The sequence below is a fragment of the Apis cerana genome, linkage group LG3, assembly GCF_029169275.1.
Source record: "Apis cerana isolate GH-2021 linkage group LG3, AcerK_1.0, whole genome shotgun sequence".
Lineage (NCBI taxonomy): Eukaryota > Metazoa > Arthropoda > Insecta > Hymenoptera > Apidae > Apis > Apis cerana.
Window position 1 is genome coordinate 7,265,447 of NC_083854.1, and position 22,635 is coordinate 7,288,081.

At 43.6% G+C, this 22,635-nt stretch overlaps 1 protein-coding gene across 3 annotated transcripts in view; it reads left to right on the top strand.

Annotated features, from left to right (window-relative positions):
• LOC107998096 (rho GTPase-activating protein 20) overlaps positions 1–22,635 on the top strand; it is a 92,354-nt gene that overhangs the window by 39,831 nt on the left and 29,888 nt on the right. Inside the window, exon 1 of one of the 3 annotated variants that reach the window (XM_062072594.1) lies at positions 16,301–17,457. The exons of the other annotated variants lie outside the window; for them this stretch is intronic. Within the exon in view, the coding sequence (XP_061928578.1) occupies positions 17,431–17,457 (27 nt within the window). The 5' untranslated portion in view covers positions 16,301–17,430. Of the gene's footprint in view, positions 1–16,300; positions 17,458–22,635 lie in introns of those variants that run through there. 3 annotated transcript variants of the gene reach the window in all.

The window sequence follows — 22,635 nt, forward strand, 5'->3', positions numbered from 1 at the left end:
ATCGATCCACGATCGCTGGACGCGCCGATCTGCTTTTGAACGCTGTTAGACGGATAATGGCGCAGGACGTATTACGGTTAACGTAATAAAACGGGGTAATTGTGAATAATAGAATTTATATAAGAGATCGCGTTAAATTCGATCCGTGTATAATTGATTCTAATTAAATTCCGTGAAGAAATTTTTCACAGTTTTGATGCAACGTTTTTATTATATTATTCGAGGTTAATTGTATCTCCGATTACAGTTAATGGATCTTTCTCGTTTACACGGGTGAAGGCAATTTATTAAGATTAGGATTATTTAGATCGAATCGTATTGACCGGTTTCAGATTTTTCGTTTTATAAAGAACATGTACGAGTGTTTTTGAATGTAATCAAAGTTGCAAATCTTTTTGAAACCGAATCAAAGGATAGTTTATTTCCGAGCAATTTTTAGCAAATTTATTAGCAAATAGACACGATCGATCAATTTTAAAGTAAAATAAAATTCGTATGATCGTCGTGGTTACACGAATCCGAGAAAAGAAGAAAAGAGAGAAAGAAACTCTTATTATTCTTCGAACCCAATCAACGTCTCTAAACTCCGAAGAAATACACTCGACACAGAATGTGTTAATCGATATCCAATTTACGTCCCCCGTCATTCCGATTCGATGCAATTATCGAAGTCTTCGGTCCCTCGCGACCCTTCGTTCCACCGTTCCCTCCTCTCTCTCTCTCTCTCTTTCTCCCGTTCTCGATCGGGACAAGCAACGCTTACCAAGAAATTAATTTCAGCGCGTGCGTTACGCGCCGGCCGCAGAAGGAACGCGGCGTATCGAGAAGCCAATCTCTCCACAAAAACTTGATTATACGATTAAGCGGACGGCGAAAAACGACCGAACCCAGGCCTCGCTAATGATATCGCCTCGAGGAGTCCGATCCAATCCCTCCTCGTGTGTTACACTATTCCTATATAAGCTCGGTGTCGTCGTTGCCTGGTAAACAAAAATGGCGTGTCTATGATAATTAGCGTCTCCATTGTTAACTTCTCGTGATTAATTCAACGAAACGGTCGCATAAATCTTTGGGGGAAGATTAAAAATCCGTGCGAAATGGGGGATAATTTGGAACAATTGTATATCTCTTTCTTTCTTTCTTCTCAATAGCGAAATACAAAGCGAATAAGAATAACAGCGGAACAATCGTAACGATGGTTCAATGGGAATGGACGAAACGATCGACGTATCCAATAAAAGGGGCGCAAATCGATTAATATTTATCATTTCGTTATTGGAGACGATAATAAATCTCGTTGAGGCGTCTCGTGTAACGACATTACGTGTACGTAATCGTCCGGTAATCGTCCGTTGCCAGACGGTTAATAAGATAATTCGATTTCAATTAAAATTACAAGGTACGCTGGATCGTGCGGTAACGCGCAATATCCGCGCGGTGAAATTTGCATATCCACGTGACACGATGAATGAGAAATTCTCGCGGGTCGTTGATCCCCTCGACGATACCTACACCGGCTCCTCTCATCGCGCCACCACGACATTGTGATCGTTTTAATGGGGCGTCGTTAGTCGCAACGCGAATAAAACCGGCTGATAAAAAACCATCTGTATATAGTACTCGTCGTAATTTCAAAGACCGTATATACACGTTTACGACGACGACCGATCTCGGCCCCGCCATTAATTCCATCGGTAATTGACCGGCGAGAGTTATGTGATAATTTGCCGCATCGGGTCGACTGGAAAATTCTCCACCAATTTTTTCCCACCTTTCTTCTTTCTTCCCACCTTTCCTCCCTCTTCCCTATTCTTTCCTCTTTTTAACGCTACGAGCTTGTGCGCGGCTCGTTCGTCTCATCCGAGATTCTGGGGAGAGTGGCGCGGCGCGGCGTGGCAACTCTCTGTCGTTGCTTGCCTCTATATAGCTTCTCGCAGATGAGAAGCGAGGCGGTCACCTCCCTCGTGGAATGCGCGGTCAGTACCCCTTTCTGCGCTGTTAAACGCACACGCGTAGACCCTCTCGTGCACGCGCGCCGCCACTCGCTCGCTTCCGTACATCATCGTTCGCTAGCCTCTCCTTCGTGCCTCGTCCATCGAATCACCAAATTTCGAATTCTCCTCGGATCTTTTACTCGAGATCTCTTACTTTCCGCTTCGTCGTCGAGGCCCACTTGCTTTTCCAATTGGATCGTATGGATCCTCGTCGAGAGTCCTGTTACAGGGGTAATAATGTTCGGGGACGTTGTTACGACCGAACGAAAATGGAATTAATTTAATTTAGTTATTGTTGTTGTTCTCGACGAATTCATGATCAGTTGGACGAATACGCGAAAGGAAAGATTTGGAAATTGCGTGAAACTCTTCCGTGTCCTCGCGGTGTCCATTAATGGAGAAACGATAAGTAAAAGTCAGGAGGAGGAGGAGGTTCGAGATAAGAGGCCTCTCGCAGAAGAGGCGCCCCGGTATCGAGTTTTGGCCAAACACGTGTTTTGTTTTTACAGTTACTCGGTTACACCTGTAGAATTCGTGTTCCTTGTTATCCGGACCGATAAAGCTTCCTTCGAAAAAGGAATTCAAAAGATGCGCTCGTTCATTGTGAAAGTGAGTAGAGATATCAATTGGGGGGGAAAATTATTCGCTGGAAAAAGGAAAAACTTCCGCTTTCGGAATGCATTTAATCGTTCCACTGGCTGGTAAAAAGTATATACTTTCGAGAACGATTACGATAATTCTTTACTCTCGCGAGCATAGTGAAACTTGAGAATTTACATCTTCGTCTTTCCCTTTTCGAATATTCTTCACTTTCTTCCTTCTCTCGCAATTTTCGAACCTCCGTTCCGATCAGTAGACTATTTTTCCTTTCTCCTTCTTCTTCAAATATTTCCTCCCTACTCTCAAATAATACTCGAACGCATCCCACAGAATTTACACTCCCCCTCGAACCTCGTTTCGAGCTCCAGAGCGAACTAGCTTTATACGTGCCCTTTTCCTTTTCCCTTGGAAAAGTCGAGGGAGGAAATCGATGCTCGCGCTGTAAAACTGCTGGCTGCACCGATTCCTTTAACTGCGGCCAGATCGGCGCGTTTTACGAGGGAATCGGGGATCGACTCGCTTTCTGCCTGGCTGCCTCGGCTGCAATATGCGCAGGGCCCGCGGGGATTCTTCCGTTTTCACCGCCGCTCCCGACTTCCACGGATTTATTTTATTTCTGTTTAATGCCCCTCCTTATGTATCGCCGCGTAATCATAATGTCCACGGATTGTGGACGGCCGTCGCCGCCGAGGCATCGTCACGAGTGAAATATACGCACGCGTAACGCTTAATGACGAACGCTTCGACGTCGATGCGATCGATAACGCGTTTGATTAAAAGGCTCCGGTGATATCGGATAAGGATAGAGAGTGGAGGAGAGAGAGAGAGAGAGAGAAAGGGATTCGAAGTGTATCGGATCGAGGGAAGTTGGGGTAATTTCCCTGCAATTTGCAGGATGGGGTTTTTCCTCGGCGAGGGAATCAATTTGAATAGTAGCGCTTTGGATTTTTTTTTCGCTTCATCGTAGGAGAAAATTATAAAGTCTTAACCTTGTTACGCGACGCTTCATTCTCGGATGCTAATTTTACGGCTCGAAATAACTCGGGACGAGTTAAAAAATATACTTGTACCAAGCGGAGTGTGGAATCTTTCGTGTCTTCTGATATTTAACGAATCGTTATTAACGAACTTCCTTCTCTCCCTTTCGACTAAAATTGCGAGAGACAAGTCCGTAATCTAAAACTTGTCACTCGTAGAATCGAATGAAAAAGAAAAATTATCGATCGATACCTGTGCTGATTGATACCTCTCGACCAATAAACCAGAAGAAACTCGATTACCTACGATCTCCGAGTAATATCGATTCCGAGGAAGAAGAGGAATATGCGAAAGTGCGAGAAGAGGCGCGGCTTTTTCAAGATTTTTCGTCGGAGCCCGCTTATAGAGGGCATTATTCTGGCGAGGAATGCTTGAGGAGAGGTTTTATGATTGCACCTCGAGAGAGACCATCCCCTCGTCGCCACATTCGTGCTCTCTCGTGTACATCGAGACGGCAAAAGCTTGTAACGCGAATATATATATATATATACATCTGCAGAGTCGTTGCACCGGAACCGCGCTGATTTTCTCCGCTCGATCGTTGCGCGGCTACCGCTCGTGAATACGCTTCGAGTGTATTCGCGAACGCGTGCAATCGGGCTGGGAATATGTAGGTGAAAAAAGGATGGACGCGCGAGCGTGACGCGTCGAGAGAATTTCTTTTCTCTCCCTTGGCCGAGTCCGGGCAAAAAGCGGGGAGACGAGGCTCGTAATGGAGGGGTGGCGCAAGAAACCAATGAGAGAGGGTTTCGTTCGATCCTCTCCGTGTATTACCGCGCCCGACTCGACTCGTCGATTAAGCTTTCCGTGGGTGATGTCAGGGGAGAGTTGGTCGGAGGAAAAGAATTCGAGGGGAGGGAGGGAAGTCGTGTAAAAGTTTGTTAAATTAGAGCTAGGTTAGAGCATCGCGTTTGAGGAGTAATAAGATAATAGGATTCCTCGGAGGTTGAGAAATCGAAGAAAGTCGAGGGAGTACAATAGGACTCCATTTGTTACCATTCGAGGCTTCCGGGTATAAATCGTGTCTAAGAAAAGAATATCTTCCCAACGTTTCACCATAGCATCGCTCGACTAGTTTCTTTCGACCCTTGAAGAAACTAGTAACAATGCTAGAGAAACATTGGCAGGATATTTCTTTCTTTCTGCACGTGACCAAGCCTCGTATAATAGCAGAACTGCAGAAACCGTAAAAGTCTTCAAAATTGCAATGATGGAACGATTATTTTTTTTTTTTTCTTCGAAACAATAAACGTTCTAGTCTCGCCAAACTTTATCGATATCTCTTTCCCTGTTAAGAACCGCGAGTTTAAACATTCTTGTATTCGTGTAATTCCTCTCCTCCGTTAAAATTCAAAATTCGAACGTTCTCGAAGAGAATCTTGCGCCTTTCAGCTCATTTCGCTACGCGAATAAAAACAGCGATCGAAAACTCGTATGCGCAACAGCCTTGCAGATCGGACAGTTCGGTGAAACGATGAAGAGGACCTCAAATATCTGTGAGGCTCGAAAAACGGACAAGTGTCGCGGGTATATAATGGCCAGTTTCTCGGAACGAACAATAACGGAGAGGTGGGCACAGAGGGGTCGAGTATCCAGTGACGAACACTCGATAATCCCGTTTCTCGGTACACATATACACGTGCTACTAGGATTACCACGACCCACGACTCCTTCATTCCATTTGGCCAACGTTAAACGCTCGCTTTTGTTCCCGGCCGCGTTATCAGCGCCCACCCACCGCACTCGGCCGTCCTGGCCACAGGTGTGGCCAGTGATAATAAACCGTGTCCTCAACTTTCCTCCTCATCTTATCTGCAACGGCTGTTATCGAATAAGACGAGCGCGTAAGACGAGCCGTAAGGAAATCGTAGATGTACACAACGCTCGTGGAGAGGATTCTTCGAGAAGCGACGATTGAAATAGAAAAATTTCCGAAAAGAAATATTCCTCTCGAATCGGTCGTCTCGCGAGAATTGATCCGTCATTCTCGGGGAAAAAACATTTTTAGGATTATTAGAAATATTTTCGACGATCCGTTGTACACTTTTCGAAGAAGACTCGAAGATAAATTAATTTTTATCTACGCACAACTCGAGATAATTGACGATTGGTGGGGCCAAAGGGTTAAGGGAGCGAGCAGCGGCACCACGGTGGAATCGCGTTCCGGGCAGCCGCGCGTTTTCGAAACAAATTACGCCGCCGGCGGGAGGAGGCTGCATCGTCCCAAGTACAAAGCCCAGATGCCGGTTTTTGCGGTTATTATTTGCCTGGAAGAATTCAAAAAATGAACCGCAGAGGATGGGGAAGATGGGGGAGAGGGAAGGAGGCAAACAGGAAGACAGAAGGGTGGCTGTCAGTTGGTAGCCAGGGAGAGAGAGAGAAAGAGGGAGAAGGGCGGGAGGAGTGGCGGGCGTGAAAGAAAAACGGGCGGTTAAGGACGAAGAAGAGGCGGAAGAGGATCGCAGAAAGGAAGAATGGTAAACTGCAGAAGAAGTTTCGCGGTCGGGGCGTTGTTGTAACGGCCGAGCCGCGAATCGAGCTCGTAGAAAAAGGGAAAAATCTTTCCTCGTCTTGACGTCCGCACGCTTCGTGCGCTCCATGTTAGCCCGATAATTGAAGAGTTTCATTTACCCGAGGTTCACTGATACGAAGTAGACGCGCCACGAGTTTCTTTTCATAGATATTCTTATCTCTCGCTTATTTTTTTAATAACGAACGCGATATCGAACGTGATATCGCCCTTTTTTTCCAAAGAAATTTCCAATTCGTTCCTTTCGTTGAACGGATCGAAAGAAGACGGACAAAATTGATCAAAATTTTGCAATAATTTCGAGTTTTAATAATTAATTTTCCCTCGTCTTTACGAAATAAAAATTTACTTTCGAGTCATTTTCACGAATCCAGGATTTATTACAATTTCACGAACGAGTTGAATAAGTTACGAACAAATAATTGATAGCCTTAAAGAGAAGAATAGCTATATAATAATATCGTCTTTCTTTTAGTATCCCTCCGCACGAATCGTTAAGCGAATCGTGTCGGAATCCGGTGAGCCAGTTTTAGGCATTCGTTACGGGAGAAAGGAATATTGGACGGATGCGGAGGATTTCAGAGAAGGGAGGAGGATTTCAATTTATTACCATTATCATACCCCATTACCATAATTACCGTTAAACGCGAGTAGTAAGTACGATTTCACGCGATCCCGCGAAGAAGTTCCATCTTCCATCCTGCGTAAGAGAGAGAAAACGAAGGCACACCTCCGATTTCGCGCTTAATAGAAACGGGAGCGATCGGTAGGTACGTATTTTCTTAATTAATCGCCATCGTAGTCCTGACTAATATCCCTGATTAAGGTAAATCCTCGGTTGAACGAGAGACGGTGGCTGCAAAGGAGAAGGCTGGAACGGGGAGGGGAAGATCGTTAAATCATCGCCGCTCGCCACCTCTCCCTTCTTCCCCCCTCGCCTTGTAAAATAGATTTCTTTCCGTCGCGATCTATAATTGGAATTACCGATCAAGCATCGTATCGACCGAGCAACACCGCGAGAAAGAAACGCTCCGTTCACTCGGATTTTTCATCGAGGGATCCGAACAGATTGGTCTCGTTTGGTATCTTTGCTCCCGCAAACAGGCCGGATCGCTTTAATTAGTTGAGTTATCGGTCGGATGTGGTATCGGATATGCAGGGGAGGAGAGGGGAGGGGAAGGGAGAGAGAGGGGGGGAGGAGGGGGAGAAGGTGAGCAATAGGTTAGTTAACGCAGTTTGCCATTAGATTTGCAGATGTTGGAACACAATGGGACGTTTAAGTATTTATCGTCCCTTCCCTGTTTTATGGCATTGGTATAAATGGAAGAAAGCATTTTCGTCCTTGCGTAAAAATTCTTAATGAAAGAATTACGTCATTGCTGCTACTATATACCCGCATACCGCATTCGATTTTTTTTTTCCGCCGCTTCTAATAATCATTCGATGAAACGATTACGACGAGCTTACCATTTATCGTGCCAGTAAACAATAAATAATCGAGCGTTCAAATTATCTCGTTACCCGACTCGATTGCACCGCAGATACGTTCTCAACGTTCTCTTAAATTGCTTAAATTAAATAATTTTTCGAAATAATTTTTCACTCCATCAAATCTCGTTCCCCGCGTCTCTCTTTAGAAGACTTTGAACCCTCGAGCTCTTAGTTCCGTCGACTGGCGAATGATTTCTGAAAAATTTCATTGACCGCGAAATTAAAATTAAAAGCGGTAATTCAAATACCGTAATAATTATCTTCCGATAATCTTCCGATTTTACCGTTTTCGATCGATCGAGGATTATATATATATATATATATCGAAATCGCGTGATGCATCGAAGGATATTACCGGATTATATCCCTTTATGACAACGTGCAACAGCGCGTTAGCGTCGCGTCGTCGATTCCTCCCGTGTTGCGAGTTATCCCGGGGCGAGGAGGAGAAACGAGGTGGCGATAGACGTCTGTCAGTCGGTTGGAAGGGACGGTGGCGGTTTTTGCCGGCGCAACGAGGAAGCACGTTCACCGCGCGGAAAGATTGGAACGAGGGTAAAAAAGGAGGGCGAAAGATGGCTCGCGCGTGTTTTGCAGCCGCACGAAACGCGCACGCTCGATCGCTCGTGCGGATCTCTCCCCCTCGGAGACGTGTCCGCGTTTCGTCTATTCTTACGGCTGTGTACCGTTCCGTCGTGACGTTCCAATATTGGAAACTATTAAACCTTCGATGTTATTACACTTTTGTTTAAACGTTCTCTGTTCCTCTTGTTCTTTGTCCGCGTGTCTTTCATGAAGCGATCGATTTCGAAATCGTGGACGAAGTTCTTTTCTTTTTCTTTTTATTTACTTTACTTACGCGAGAGAGTTTTGCTTCGAGATAAATCTTATCAACTCGAATCATATCGGGGAAATTGTTTTCTTTTTTTTTGTTTCGACGCTTTTGTAACGTGTCTTTTACTTCTTTTATCCATTCTTCGATTCGTTGTTCGAACGATAAATCTCGCGACTTGAACGATCCCGTTAATATAACAAATATACTCGTATTCTTCTGGCATTAAGAGATCACGGACGGGAAAAAAAAGTATCTCTAAATCAGCGGTGATTAAACGGCAACGCAGAACTGATATCTGCGCGTCGAGAAGGGTGAACCGCGACACAGTGGGCCTCATTCACTCCCATACAGCTTTACCCACACGTGTCGAATCGACACAGACCGCGGCTTTATGCTTCGTACGCGCCGATGTCAGCGGGGCCAACGATGCGGGGCGTCGTAACAGTCGAAGAGTCTCTCTCTGTCTTTCCCTTCCATTTCTTCTCTCGATCGAGAAGAAACGTTTCTCGAGAATTCCTCGAGGAGGACAGTGAGCCTCTTTCTTGGCGTGGAAACGAGGGGAGAGTGAAGCACACGCCTACGATTCGACGGTATAATATTATATTATACACGCGAGAAAAAAGAAAGAGACGAGAGAAGGGAAAAAAAAAAAAGGAAAAGAAATCGAAGATTCGGTCGAAAAATTGAATAATCAAGCCGTGTGTTCGCGAGAGGGACGCTTCATTACCATAAATACCTTCGCCTTGATGGAAGACGCTCGTCCCAATATAAATTTGAATCTCGTGTCGAAGGCGAAAAGAAAAAAAAAGAAAAAAGAAAAATGCCTTTTTATCGCGTCTCGAATTTTTATGTTTTCCAGACCTCGAGCGGGGGAGTGGGGGTCGATCGATGGATCCGCGATATAGAGAGAGAGAGGCTGCGTTGAAGAGACGGGTTCGGTTCCCAGCACCACGGTCGTTGCGAAGAATACGTGACCAGAAATTGGATTTGGAAATTCGTTCGATTGTCCGATCGATTTAGATTACGCGATCTCGCGAGGAAGACTGTAGGATTCACGAGCATCCCGTATTTATGCGACGTGGCGCGCACGTGATCTATATTTAACCCTTTCCTGTATAATTAACGCATTCCCGATCTCGGGTGAATTATGCGTGACGTGTGTCGGTAGCCTTTTTAAATTTCGCGCGCGTGCGAAACCCCAAAGCTTTCACCCTTTGCTGCCTCTCTTGCTGATTTTTTTCCAATTCTATTTATACGCGCCATGCGTTATATATCGTTCCCTCCAATTAAACCCTCGATAGATTAAAAATATCGAGGATCTTTTGGTAGGAAATGGTACGCGAAAGATCACGAGTTCTTGGAAGAAAGTGTTCCTTTTCTTTGGTGGAAATGATCACCGAATCGATCAACGCTCCACGTGTCGTTACGAAAGAAACTTATGAAAACATCAAGAAAATCTCTCTCTCTCCAACTCTCTCGATATCGTCCGGGCAAACACTCGACCAAGATCTCGTAACTGGAACAATATTTGTGGAGATAATATTCGAAACCCCCTCCGTGATATCTCTCACGAGTTGAAGTTGGATATACAACTAACGTCTCGCCGTTGCACGCGCGTCGCAGTGTTTTTTATTCCGTTGGATTTCATTATGAACGATCGTAGAGGAGTCTCGCGGAGGAGTGGCTGGTTTCGAAAAAAGAGTCAAAAGCGCCGACGTACGGGAGCGGATCCCGTCGCTCGTAAAATCCCTGTGATGCTCCGAATGACGCTTTCGTGATGGTACTACTTCAATCGACGCGCCCCTAACAACATTTTCAGATTCCAACGTGCAATCTGTTTCACCGTGCGCAACGCTTCTCGAACCATCCTCGAGCGTTATCTGATAAAAGCCAATTTACCGCTCCTCCGAGTAATGGGGTAAAAATATCGGAGGGAAGATCGACCCGAGATAGAGCATCCACGGGGCTAATCGTTTCCTCGTGCACGCCGATATGTGGATTAATGTCGAAAGATGGAATTTCCTAAAAGATGAGGGGGATCGAGAGGAATCTCTGTGACGCTCGATCCGAGGTGATTCGAAACGGTTGCTTTCCTCCCTCTCTTTCTCTCTCTAAAATTCGAGAAGAATTCGATTAAAAATTGCTCGATAGATCCGATGAATTGTATATCTAATTCTTTCGGTTCGTAGATAATAATTAAGAGACGGTGCAGGGACTCGCAGCAAGAATACGCTGGAGAGATGCGCTCGTCTACCTGCTACCTTTGTCCCAAGGAAGCCAGCTTAAAGATTTATATACTATTGAAAAATCCCTTCTCCGTGTAACCTTACAACTTTCTCTTCTTTTTTCTTTCTTTCTCGAATTAACAACGGGTATAACAATCTTCGAAGAAAAGTCTCCGTCGCTCTATCGCTCAATTAAGTCATCGTCCCTTTTCTCCGGAAATAATGTCCCTCTGCGAGGATTAACGAAGATGAGGAATCACGGATCACGGTGGTCCGTCCGCGAACCACACCGCGAGCGGAAGATTAGAAAAGATTACGCGTTTCGAGAATCTTCGAACGAAGCCCAACCACCCGTCACCTCGAAATCAATCAAAATGACGAGAGGAGAAGATGCGTATACGCCCCGGCATCCCAACATTCTAACCCTGGAAGGGTAGAAACATTGCCTTGCGTGGCCACGTTTCTCGAACCCGGTGTGGGCCGCGATAACTCTTCGTTCCGCCGGGACATGTTAATTCACAGTTGAGCGTTAAAGTCGTCGGGAAAAAGCAGAAAATAATTAAGTCGAGGGGGCTCCTCGAGGCGATGTCCACCACGCGCTCCTCCTCCTCCTCCTCCATGATAAATCCACGAATTAACCCAACCGCTCTCCCCTTATCTGTCATACGCACCGCGCGTACAAATTATGCTTCGCCCCCCTCGTTTTTCTTCCCCCTAGAGCCGAGAGATGGACGAACACCTCTCTCTCTCTCTCCGTTTATATTTCCTACTATTTAAGCTGCAACGATTATCGTTATTGTTGTCGAGATTACCGCCGTTGAGCGGTAATCGTTTTTAACTAAATAAAACTTGGAAGCGAGTTCGAAACTGTTATGGAACGATGCGCGGTCACCGACTGAAGTATCTTAAATGGCGAGGATATCGGCGCATAATCCAGGGCGTTCCTGGCGATGAGGGGCAGGGAAGGAAACGTGGAGAAACAATCGACCTGTAATCACGGCCTCGAAGGTGATAAATCGGCCTCGCGAGGACGGGCCCTCGTAAATTATGCTCGACGATAAGTTGTGAACCCCCCTCGACGATAATGGAACGGGGCACGTTTGTCTCTTTTGAACGTCACCGGGTAATTTTCGACCCGTTTCCATCCGGGAGAGGAATGTAGCCTCGATATCCAGAGGATGGATCAGGTTTGTTTGATCGAAATGCTGTTTTATCGATATATGTGTACGTATAAAATTCTTATTTATTAACTAAAGTTTTAGGAATAGCAATATTAATGTAGATTGTTAGGGTTAAACTTTAATTGAGATTGTTTTTTTATATGTATGTGATTCCACGATATATTTCCAATTATACGAATCATTTTTCTTTGACACCGGTGACAAGTTTCAATTCCTGTCGTTTTAACGGCTGAATTATCACACGGAATCTTTTCGAAGCCGTGATCTAGGTTTCGATCTAGGCTCAGTGACAGGGCCAGGACGTTTACCTTTCGACCTCTTTCCACTCGATTCGAAGAAAGAGGGATCTAAATCGGGTCTCTATAGATCTGTTCTCCCCCTCTCTGGGCTTTCTATCACCACGACGAAGCCCCGATGCACCTTTACAGGTAGGAGAAACGCGCGTTCGGTCGTGATTTCTCTGACCAAAAGAAAAACGGTTCGGCTCTGCCGTTTCTCCGTGTAAGAAGAGAAAATAAAAAGAGAGCTCGAAGAGTTTCACCCTGCGAAAAATCAACACGCGCTTTAAAACATCTGTCTCCGTTCAATCATCGTCGATTTTTTCCATTTTGAAAATCTTGAAAACAATCTCTCACCTTTCGATCCGATTATATTTTCACATTGACAGTTATTCCATAAAAGCAACTTTTTTCCCCGTAATTGTTTCGAAGGACGAACAAGATATTGAAAGATTAGCTTCGCTAATTGAACTACGTAATAACTTTATCTTTGATCGACAAACCACAGTATCACAGATACAATATCTTACAACGATCTTACAAATACCTGAACTCTCTTCTACCTGAATTCTCTTCAATCCCTCGACTCTAAAATCGAGTCTAAAATACGCGGTAAAAATCTTACAAGACAAAATCGTCCATTTTCCATAATCTTAAACAGGGACAACTTCTCAACAAACTATTCCCCTTCATCCCCCGTCACTCGGTCGTAAATAAATCCGGAACGGGGTTAGGTCCCCCCTTTACCCTTTTATTTCCCGTCCCATAAATCTCGTAATCCATCGTTGCTCGGTCACGCGCACCAGAAAAGAGGGGCGCACGAAATAGGGATTCCCTCGGCCGATTTTAATTCGAACTACTCCCTTCTTCTCGACATCCTCCTCCTCCTCCTCCTCCTTTCGTTGTTCGCCCGTCGTGGACGTCATCCACGAGAAAAAGCGGCTCCAGAAGGGATTAGGAGGTGTCGTCACTCGCGCGTCTCAAAGGCCGCCACCATGAGGGGAGGTATGGGGGTATCGAGGCACCTCGAGGTTTCTCTTTTGGGTGGCTCGTGTTTCTCGAAGGGACCGACGTCTTCTCTCCCTTCCTTCCTCAGAGATTCTTATCTTAGGGGGGTCGAAGGCGAGCGAGGCAATGTGACGAAAATCACGTAGACCCCGCGCACCGGCCGGCCCAGCCTCTTTCCCCGGCTCCTTTCCTTTCCTCCACTGTGGAAAAGTCGGCTCGTATATCGACATTCGATAACCAATGATTATCGAACGAAAACTAAGCTGGTTTTATCTCGGCAGGGAGATTAGCCAGCGTTCCTCGGAACGGAGCGAGCAATGCTCGATGGAACGAGGCACCGTTATTCCGTTTCCTTCACAGAGATGATCGATAGGTGTTGTTCTTTTTCCTCCCGTTTTTATTTATTCGACGTCGTTGGTTGTTGTTTTTCCTCTGCTCTGCCTTCCAATTACGATAAAGGATGGCTTTCTCTCTCTCTTTCTCTCTCTCTCTCTCTCTCTATATATATATATATAATTCGATCGAGGAGGAAGGAATTCGTGTTATGTGATTTATGAGTTCGATGAATGATCGTGGTTACGTGGCCTTTCCTAGTGTTCCTCGGAAGGGAGACGTTCCGAGTGTATATTCGGTGTATTGTAATTAGAATTACAAACGGTGAGACCGCATTACGCTCGTAGATTTGGATTCCGAGATAAAATGTAGGTATAGGAATTTTAACGAGATGCAATGTAATAATAATAAGAACGTAACTTTTTGGTGGGAAATAAAGTGATTTAAAGCGAGCCTGCTTATTTAATATGAATAAACAGATGATAAATAAATCAGGTTGCGTTATCTTTCGATATCGAATAACAAATCAAGATAAAGGATCTTAAAGATTTACTTAAAAAGAACAATCTTTCGACTTTGACTTTATATTTATAGAAATTGTATACGTGTTTGTAATTTTGTCGAATAAGTAAACCGACCATCATCTGTTTGCTTTTTTTTTTTCAAGGTGTGTCATTACATTACATTACATTGCACGGTAAATACGTCTTCTCAAACAGAACGATAAAAGTCTCACTTCTCTGTCTCTTTCACTTTTTCTTCAAAGAGTGAAAAAAAAAAGAAAAAAGAAAGAGAGTTTTGAGAGAAGCGTGGAGGAAAAACAGGCGCGCGAGGGTTCGCGTATTTCACTCGCGTTTACGAGTCAGTTCGGGAGAGGGAGAAGCTTTTAAGCTCGGCCCCGGGTGGACAGATTTTTTGGAGTGGCTTTTTTTATCGTTGGAGAACACAAGCGCGAGGAAACGCGGTAGTGGCGCGGGAGAAAAACTATAAAAATCGTCATAAACGTCGTGGCTGCCGACGTTAGACAGTGGAGGTCCTTTAGGTATCTGGATTTTATTCCATTCGAAGCCGTTTTATATCGTGCCTCGCGACTCTCTTTCGCTCTTCTTTTCGTCGAATTCGCAGTGAGCAATTTGAAAGAAAAAGGGAGGGGGGAATGGTAAATGGATCGATGGTAAAGATTGGAAGAAGAGGAGTGGCGACAAACGGAATATTTTGGGTGCGAATATATTCCGGAGAGTGAGACTCTTTTTAAGAGTCATCGTGGAGGATATTTTTCATTGAGAAAGCAATTTTGGAGGAAACAAATCTGGGATGCGATAAATCTGAGCATTAATAAAATAAAATATTTTGAATTTCCTTCAATCTTTTCCTTGGATGAATATATATTTTTTTTTTTTGAAACGAGAATCGCTGAATATTTTTCGCTAAGAAGATAATTTTGAGCTATAAGAAATCTCGAGGGATGAATAAGTAAAATGCGCATGTTTTGTTGGGATGTAACAATACCAAGATGCTATAATTCTGAAGATTAATAATTGAATCGTCTTTCATTTACAAAAATATTCTTCGAATTTCAACTCGTTGATCGTAATTTTCCATAAGATACGTGCAACTAGACAATGGTACGCGAAGAATAGAGAATATATACGAGTGAAAAACAATTATATTGAAGAATTTTTAAATGGTTGGACTAATTAATTCGCATTCGAGGGACCACAATGGCACCGAAGGACGGACAAGGCCTGCCGGTGACAACTGAACAAATATCCTGCACGTGTGGCAGTGAGGACAAAACGGTGGGAAAATCGTCGGTTCTCCCGACACCACCCTGGTTGCTCCTTCTTCGACAACAGAACGTAGCAGGTAGTGGCACGTCTCGAGACACCATCCTTCAAAGTTTCTCATTTCACATTTTTTTTTTTTTCATTCAGAGAAAAATATAATATACACGAGCTCGACTCATTTCTATCTTCATGGGCTGATTTATTCCTCTTTTTTTAATATGAACACTTGTCACACTTCTTTCCATCCATCAAGAAACTTAAATAACTTAAATAAGAAACTTAAATAAAACGATCGCCAAAAAATGATCGCGTTTACTCCTCGTCAACTTAACTTTATCGATCAGAAAAGAAATTTTCCAAACGATTCGTTCGATTACCTCTATTCGCTCTATTCGAAACAATAGATATTCATCCGAGCTGTTGAAAAAACGAAAAACCGTGGATCGAAGCGAAACGGATGTTAAAACTACGAGCGGTCATTAACGCATTTGCATGCATCGCCGCGTGATTGAGCCAAAGAATCGGCGCGGCGTTAATTACATCGACGCGTAAACTCACGCATTTAACGGTGATCAACTCGCATTCCGTTATATCGAGGAAAAAAACCTTAGGTTAGGGGAGATACGATCACGACGTTGCTCGAAGATAGGCGGATCGAACGCGCCCGTTTTATGCGAGTTCCATAATTATCCGCAATCTCTAGAAATCTAGCAAATCGCTGTTTACATCCGTGGAGAAGACGCGTGAAAAGATTCGCGTGTTCTCGCGTGTGTTGATTCCTCGATTCCTGTTGAACGATTCGAGCGTGGGAGGTCACCTATCTAAATCTGTGATGGTCAACATTGTCTCTATTAATAGGGGAAGGTCATCATTAACAGTCCATTTTGTTTCGATTTTTCTTCGAAAATACGTTCGCCTTGACTTGATGTGTTTCTCCGGTATATTTACAACTTTGGGATCTAGGAATAATCTAAGTTTAAGAGGGAAAATAGTGTGGGTAAACAGTGGAGAGTCAATGCCGATGCGACGTTCTTAAATAGAATTTTAATTATTGGCAAACAAGTTTGAGCGTTTTAAAGATTTTTCTTCTCTTTTTTATAATTGTTGATAGAAATATACGTGAATTATATACGCGAGCGTAGTTATTAAAAATTCAATTTTAACGTTTGATAAGAAGAGCAAAATTAAAATTAATATAATTGAGTAGAGTACGGGTATACGTGCGTATACGTAATAATATACTGTTATGAATGTTTATATAGATATTCCGTGTCCCCTCTATCTGTGAAATATTGTTTCCCAACAAAAGATGGATTATATTGCAATATCTGTGTCTGCTCTAATAAAAGGCACAAACACGTACACACGTATCCGTACGCACGTACGATTTACGGTAAATATTTTCTTCTTTAACGCGCCGTTAACGGGACAAAATTGGACGGATATCATAAGCCAAATATGTAACCAAATTCAAACTTTCGTAGAACGCACGAGTAGAGCAACAGAATCCATAACATAACATAACACAACATAATCGGAGTGCCACGTCTTCCGCGTTTCTCACGGCATCTATTTCCATCCGAACTTCCGAATCCTCCCGTTCCCATGTCCGCCCATCCCCCAATGGGGTCGCCTCCCCTTTCGTTTTCGAACAACCGAAAATAACCAAACTTCTTCTTTCTCCGGGGTTCAAAGTTGAGGGCATCGAGGAGTCTCACCGACCTCTCCGTGTCGAATCGGCCAATCGGAAGCCGGCCAGGCATCCCTTCCCCTTCACGTGCCTCGAGTTCCACCAGAAAGCAGATGTCGCGTAACCGTACCGTCTAAAACTCAGTGTGATCCTGACTCACGTCGCGATAAGTGGCTGATAAATCTTGGGAGTGCGCGCGCGTTAAACGAGTTTCTTTCTCCTCTCCTTCCTCCGCCCGCCCCCTCCTCCCATTTTTTCGCCCCCTTTTACCGCTCTTTTTACATTCCTTTCTTCCCTTTCGCCGTAATTCTTCTCGCCCCTCTCATACGTGCGTACCGTACGTACGTACGTACGCGAGAGTCGTCCCTTTTTTCCTTCTTTTTCTCTCCTTTTTTTTTCTTTTTCATGGTGCGCGCGAGGAACACGAGGCGCCAGCGAAAATGTGCATCACGTTCGGGACGGTCAAGGTGATTATTCGGCTCTCGGCGATCTTATCTTCTCCTTCTCCTCCTTCTCCTCCTCTTCCTCCTTCTCCTCCCCTCGTAATGTTTATTAAGAGATTCCTTAAGATTTTTATTTTATTGATCTTCGTAATCGGCGAGTTATACAATCGCGTGATTTCTTTTTTTTTTTCTTTTTTACTGGATTTTATAAACGGGAATATTTTTACGATTTTGCTCGATAGTTTTTTTGGTTCGATGATAGACTACGCTCTGCTTCAATTTTCTTAAACGTTCTTCGCTGTTATCTGAAAAAAAGGAATCTTATTGATTTTCTCCCCTCTTTCCTCATCCAAAATTTACTTTGCCGTAAATATTGACAAAATTCCAAAGAATTTGCATCGTAACGTTTTCTTCTCTCCCTCCAACAAACTGTGATTAATCGTTAATTCCTTTTCTGTTGCAGGTAAGTGAGTGTAAACGCGCGGTAACGACAGATAGCGGCTCTTTCGGTGAGTAAATCGTGAATCTCGAGATCGGTGGCAACGCGTGCAACTCTTGCTCCATCCAGAAAACTCTTGGAGAAAGAAATAACTCGGGAAACTCGGGAGGAGGCGCAAGCTGTGCATCGCGTTGCTACGTCATTCTAGCTCGATTTTCTACCCTGATGATCCTCGAGGGAGTTGAATTCTTTTGAAGGGGGAAGGTTTTCTCGAAGATGATCGCGCGTCGATATTTCCGATGGAACGTGAAATGGATGGAATGGATACAAAAGGATGGAAAGACGATTCTCTCGGGTTTGTTTCTATCGATTCGACGCTTCGATAACGCGTTCAACGGTTTAATTAATAGTCGATACGTGTATGTAGAAAAAGGAAGGGTTACTTTATGAAAGAGAAGAGAAAAGAAAAGAAAAAGGGGGAGTCTCTCTCTCTCTCTCTCTGCCCGCGTTGCGACAGTTTGAGTGGTTGGTTGAGGAGGAACAAGACGTGGAAGATTAAACATCTAGTTAATCGTTTTTCTTCGTGTCGAGGAGAGATGGAGAGATAGAGCGTCCAGTTTGCTCGGTCGACGATTTGCAAATCTGGCTTTCATGCCACTACGGCTACTAGTTTCCAGACATTTCAAATTATTCTTCTTCTCTCGTTTTCTCATTTAATCCACCGAATTACTTGTTTTAGTCCTCGAAAAATTCGTACGTTCGGCTTTAAAAGACTTAAATTTAATTATAATCTGGATCAAAGCTAATAGCAACGAAGACGAATATGAAAAGAGGAACCGGATAGATAAAAGCGTCCAAAGCAAAGTAAAAAATTTTCAAGAAACAATTAGAATAATTCAGTTTTTCAGAACTATACGAAAAGAAGACAGCTGAGAAAAAAATATGTATATCAAAATTGTAGAATTAATTGCGAGTCAAAAGACCAGAAGAAGGAGAGGCCAAACAAGCGTTGGTGAAATTTCTTCGTTCGGAGAAAGTGTATACACACATTCGCTAATTAACGTCTCCGTTTCATGTTGTGAATCATGTATAATACATATTTCCTCGAATATCTCTCGAGTTTAAGTCGAAAATATAAATTGGGAACAAGATCGGGGGGGAGGAAGAATCATCCGTCTATTTTCTGCTTCCTCTCGTTTATCTCCGATCCGCGAAACGAATAAACGCGCGTGAGATAATTCGATCGGCAAACCTCTATTGCTGCGTAGAGAACAAACGGTCTCATTATCGCAAGAGAAACGCGAGTATTCATTCTCGATAAACGAGAGCTTTATAAATCTCCTCGAATATAAAGAGTTCTCTTGTGTACTCTCCAAGACTCTCGTGTTTCGGCGGAGCTCGTAAAAATCCCCCGACATCGAATCCCAATTAATCCCGAATATTTTTTTTTCTTTTCGACCGTTGAGCATAGATTAAAAAAGATGAAAAAAATGTCCCAATTTTTTTTATCGCTTTTATGCCACGACTGTATTCTAAAATATTCCAAGAATCGAAACATACCATATCTTTGCCCTAAAAATTCATGCCCACTAAACTCGAATTTCTTCTCCGGAAGGAATTTAAAAAAACGTTGGCTTGATGATTCGATAGAGCGAAAAACCACCGGAGACACGGTCGAGCCTGGTCGAGTATTAATCGAGGAGTTGAAAGTTTGTAAAAAGACACGAGTGGGAGGGCGAGGGAAAGAAGATCGTCGAGAAGAGGTTTTGGATTCGATCGAGGACGACGACGACGATAAAGAAGAAGAAGAAGAAGAGAAGGAAGAGGAGGAGATTCGTCTCGTGGCTGCGCGATAATTGCCAGCACCGACCAATTGCGACGGACACGCGAGAAACTAGCGGCGGAGGAGATAAAGTTTTGAAAAGTGCGCGCGTTCCTCGGCTCATAAATCAGGAATCGTCGGACGTGCGGAGATGATCGTCCGGTATCTCGCGAGTACGGCCACCGGTGGACGTCCCTCGTTCCCTCTCTCGTATGGAAATCGAAATTCTGTCCTTCCCCCCTCCCCTCTTTCTCCGTGGATGCAATTATGCGCGCGAGCCTTTCAGCAGAAATGAATCTGCGATTTTTACGACCGCGACCCGATAGTATTGATTAATGGGAGCGCGGTTCATAAATTTCGCCCCGATATATCGGTCAGTGCTGGACGATGATTGATTTTTCGAGCACGGCATTGATTTAAATTGAAACTCCCCAATTGAAACGAGTCGCGACGAGCCGATGCCACTCGGCTCGAATTCTCGCCAACGGGTCGCGTGGAAATTTGTTTTATTTCGTTTTGAAATAAAAAAAATGAAGTCCTTTTTCTTTTTTTTTTAATCATCGGGATTAAAAAGATTCGAGAAACTAAACCGTGCCGGCTGAGAAAAAAAATACTCGTTTTCATCGTCTTACTCGGCAAAGTAAAGAGTGAAGGTGTGAGTAACGAGCATCTTCGAGGAGCGAGGCCAATCTGAAGTCAGAAAAATTTGAGACGAGGCTTTCGAGACTTTGGTTCGGAGAATCGTTCGTTTTTAAAACAAATGAAATTGTCAGAAATTATATTTCGAATCCTTTGACGAAAGCATCGATCGGCCAACTTTCCAACAGTTCCTCTCCGTACTTTCTTCGAGTTGATACACCGAGTCGGTGCATCGAGGAGAGGAATTTTCGAGCCAGCCTCTGCTCGAAAGAGAAGAAGAGAGAGAGAGACAGAGACCGGTCCTCATAAATTTCTCGATATTGGCGCGGTCGAGATACGATCGATTGAAATTAATTCCGACGCCTGGCACCGACGCGAGCCCGTTGAAACGCCGAGATTACGCGCGCCGAGTGGGAACATTGCGCGTGTAGGAGCGCGCCGAGCCGAGCCGGGCCGGGCCGGGCCGAGCCGAGGCAATCATCGTCCAAGCAAAAAAAAAAATGTAATTCGAAGCGTTCAAAATAGATACAATCTTGAAAACTGCGTGAGGCCGCGCCGCTTCATAAATCAGAAGTCGCTTGGTCACAGAGATGATACCACCATCTTCCCTCTCCTCCCTCCCCGCCAGAGAGAAATTGTGTTTGCGTAATTACGATCTCGCGGTTAACGATGCGCACGAATAAGAGCCGGCCGCGAATTTACGAGCTGGTATTCCAACGAAATACGCGAGTCGTTTTCGAGAAGGGAGGGTGTCGATGTAAGGGAATAATGGAATTGGAGAAGGGGGAGATTCTAAAATTTTTTGATTAACCGTTGTTTCAAAGATAAAAACTTTATTGAAATTTTTAGAGGAAAAATATTTACGCGTATAGGTTATTCTCCGTAATTTATGTTATTTCGAGAGCAAGCTTATTATCGTTTTATCGTTAAGGGATATGCGTTCTTATTTACAAGGGAATTTAGTATTCAAGGAGGATTTTTAGTAGGTAATATCGTTGGATTAAAAAAGATTATCATTTGCAGTACGTCTCTCACGAGTATCATAAACTGTTGGGTTTTCCCCAAACATCCATCCGATTCATTGGAAGGTCGGAACAAATTTCCCTGACCTGTTTAATTATCGTTCGAAGCCCACACCTATATCCAATCATATGATTCACAGCCTTCGCCGCGATAAACTAAAATTTACTTCATTGGACAATTTTTAGTTAGGATCGAGTTGATTGTAATCCTTTCGCGAATGCGATTTTTAGAAATTTTATTTGAAACTCGCTTATAGGGATATGATACGATAAAATTTTACGAGAAAGAAACAACGAACAAACGTAACAAAGCGATGAGAAGAGAAGAATTAAAAAAAAATGGCGGACGGAATTTTTTTCACGTATCAAAACAAAGAAAATTGGATGTTGAAAATATCGATCCCCGATGGTAGGAGCGCGAATGGCCAAAACCGCTGATCATACGAGGAGCGGATAATTGGTCGCGAATAACCGGCTGCGATTCCAAGATAAATCGGTGGCAACCGAGGGCGCATCGAAAACTGCAACATCACGCGTTTCGACATAGCAATCATTGGACGGGCTCGCAATTATCCGGATAATTGCGCGTCCGCGAGGGGATTAATATTATCTCGCTACCGACCATTCCACGATTGATAAATGTCGTTGGATAAATGTCGTGATTAACCAGCTTTTTAACGCTTTTAATCCCCCCGCTTAAACGATTGGGATTACCGTGCGTTACCGAGTCGAATCGATTAAAATATATTGGATAATATATCGAAATTAATAGAATGATGGAAATAAAATTTTAGGAAAATTGATTATCTTAATCTGGTTTTGTATTTTGTTATATATCTTGAATCGAGATTCCCTCGTAATTAATAAACTGGGGACATTTATGCGTTTAAGTAAATTAAATTTCAAATTTAACACTCTTTCTCTAATCAAATTGATGAAAATATAATTTTTCAAAAATTCACGGTCTATTAATTAGATAAATATCATCGGGAAAAGTTATGAAACATCAGAATTTTATTAATTCTAGATCAAATCGGTTGAAAGTTGTTATTTGTCCGAACTCAAATGTTTCTTTCTCAAACATTGCTGATACCGTGACTGTATTAAAATGAAAAGGACCACGGATGTAATCCATTGGAGTGAAGGGGCACTTTAACGCGACGCGCGCGCCTCGTCACGGTCGATTATCGTTATACAAGGGGACGGTCCCCTCCCCCCAAAAAGGAACGAGTTTTTTAAAACGACCGGTGATATTCATAAATCAATAGGAGAGCGTATAC